Here is a 2166-nt window from a genome sequence, read left to right on the forward strand (position 1 = left end):
CTCAAATAGTTCCATCACTTGATAAGAGTACTGGGCAAATACAGGGATCTTCTGCAGTAACCGTTAATGGAGGAGTTTTTCTAACATCAGCCTGTGCCTGGGCCTTGCTGGGAAAAGAAGTGGTTTCGATGCCCAGGAAGGGCAGGCCTAGAGCCTCTGATATTGCAGTTTAGTCAAAGAGCAGTGTGGCTAGAAACTCAAACTGGACACTTCTCAGTTTTGCTTTCAGGTATTTATACATGAGCCATCCCAGGAGATGGAAATCTTAATAATCTTCTAGGAAAAAGTTCATGAACTTTGATTTTGATTTCTGACTGGGTTTCTTTCTGTCTTGCCTTTTCAGTTATTAGAATTATAATATTTTGTTGATGAAAATTCCAACTCTGAAAGCTAAACAATCAAGGGATTGTCATGATGTAGCAAGTGAGTGACAGACTTTGGATAGCTTTCCTCCTCTTTTGGCTTAAATCAGGAAACATTCTACTTTCGCTGTTTATTTCTGAGTAGCCTGTTTTTGGGAGGGATTAGGGTGGTGAAGTGCCTTTTTGTTGCCTCGTAAAGGGACTGGGGTTCAAGAATTTGAGAATTATTTTATCTGTATGTATAAATGAACTTTTTCATTTTCCTTACTTTGATCCCCTTTCTCTTCCTCTACAATCTTTATTCATGATCTGTTCCCCTTAAAGTTAGAGATTATGTTTTATATATTTCTCTATGTATTCCATTTCTCCTTTCCCCCCGGGATCTTAACATAATGCCTGGTATCATACTAGGCTCTCAGCTACAGTTTGTTGAGTGAATATTGTTGATGTGTCTCATTACTTCTTCAAGCGACCTTTTCTGAAGTCTCACCTGAAGGCTTAAGTAGTTAATATGGTGGTGACCTAGTATCTACCCTGGTCTTCCTATATACGTATTGATGAATCTTTGCATTACTCACCTGAAGTGTCCAAATCCCAAGATGCTCATGGCCTGTCATGAGTATTATAGTTTGGGTTTCCCTGGTATCATTGGGAGATACGAATCTAGGGAAATCCAGGCACAGATAATTAAAAGCATCATTCAAGACCACAAAACAGTTATTGTGGGAAGAGACACTGACCCCAGAAGCCGAAAGAAAAAAAAAAACCTGATTAAAACTCTAAAAGGAAACCCAGATCAGGCTGGATATGGGAACGAATGTTGACTTAGATTGGATAACATTTCTTTGATGTCTGAGGGTTATGATTAGTGACTTATTGCTAATGTGTGTTTGTTTTTATTTTTAGCTTTGCAATGTCGGGACGGCATTGAGCTCTGTGTTAATGATGGAGTATGTGTTACCTACCACAATGGCACAGGATACTGCAAGTAAGTTTTTCTCTGTGCTTTTTCTTCTTCATATATTTTATTTTATCTCATTAGGACACTGGGCAATATTCAGTTCTACTATTCTATTTTTATTATTTCTGTGAAGTAATTACGGGTTCTCTAATTTTCCTGATGTAGTTCCAGTGTGGATGAGGATGAAAGGATGTGGGTGCCAGATAGACAGCTAATAAGAACTCCATATTACCTTCTTGTTATCTTTTTCATTAAGAAAGAGACTTTTCAGTGAGTATTTTGAATGACGACACTAGTTTTTAATTAACTAGGCTAGTTAATATACTAGTGCATTCTCTTACATGTTTCAGTTTAAGGCATACCCTTAGAGTCTCCTAAACATGTTAGCTGTGATCTTGTTTTTAAATCAAACTAAGTAGATATTAACTTTTTAATTCTGCCTAATATTCATGAATATTATAGCCACATGAAACTCTTTTTTTCTAGTGCAAAAATTCTGAAAGAGACTGTGCAGGAGGAAGATGCACACATACTTGTAGGGATGGGGTAGGAGCAGGGGCTGTGGGTAAATGCCATTATATGGGTTTGAGAGAATGGGGATGAGGAACAGGACTAGGGAGCATGGGCTAGTTCTAGGAGTGTTACTTTTCTTTTTCTCCAGCCATCTAGTTAGATCATCTCACAAATAGCTTTTCTAGGTTTCCTCTGACTTTTTTTGCTTTCTACCTCAATTGAAAGTTTTTGATAGGAGCATTTATATCATGGAAAATAAGACTTGATAATAAGAAATTTATCTTCTTTAAATACTTTTATTCTCTCTCTCTCTCTCTCTCTCTCTCTCTC

General features: G+C 37.3%; 1 protein-coding gene across 1 annotated transcript in view; it reads left to right on the forward strand.

The window, feature by feature from the left end:
* The first annotated feature begins 353 nt into the window (after window positions 1-353).
* The window catches only part of NOTCH2 (notch 2), a 96935-nt gene continuing 95122 nt past the window's right edge, over window positions 354-2166 (forward strand). The window contains exons 1-2 of the mRNA XM_014550098.1: window positions 354-423; window positions 1269-1350. Of these exons, the coding sequence (XP_014405584.1) occupies window positions 369-423; window positions 1269-1350 (137 nt within the window). The 5' untranslated portion in view covers window positions 354-368. The remainder of the gene's footprint in view (window positions 424-1268; window positions 1351-2166) is intronic.

The sequence above is a fragment of the Myotis brandtii genome, unplaced genomic scaffold (genome assembly GCF_000412655.1).
Source record: "Myotis brandtii unplaced genomic scaffold, ASM41265v1 scaffold582, whole genome shotgun sequence".
NCBI classification, from domain to species: Eukaryota; Metazoa; Chordata; class Mammalia; order Chiroptera; family Vespertilionidae; genus Myotis; species Myotis brandtii.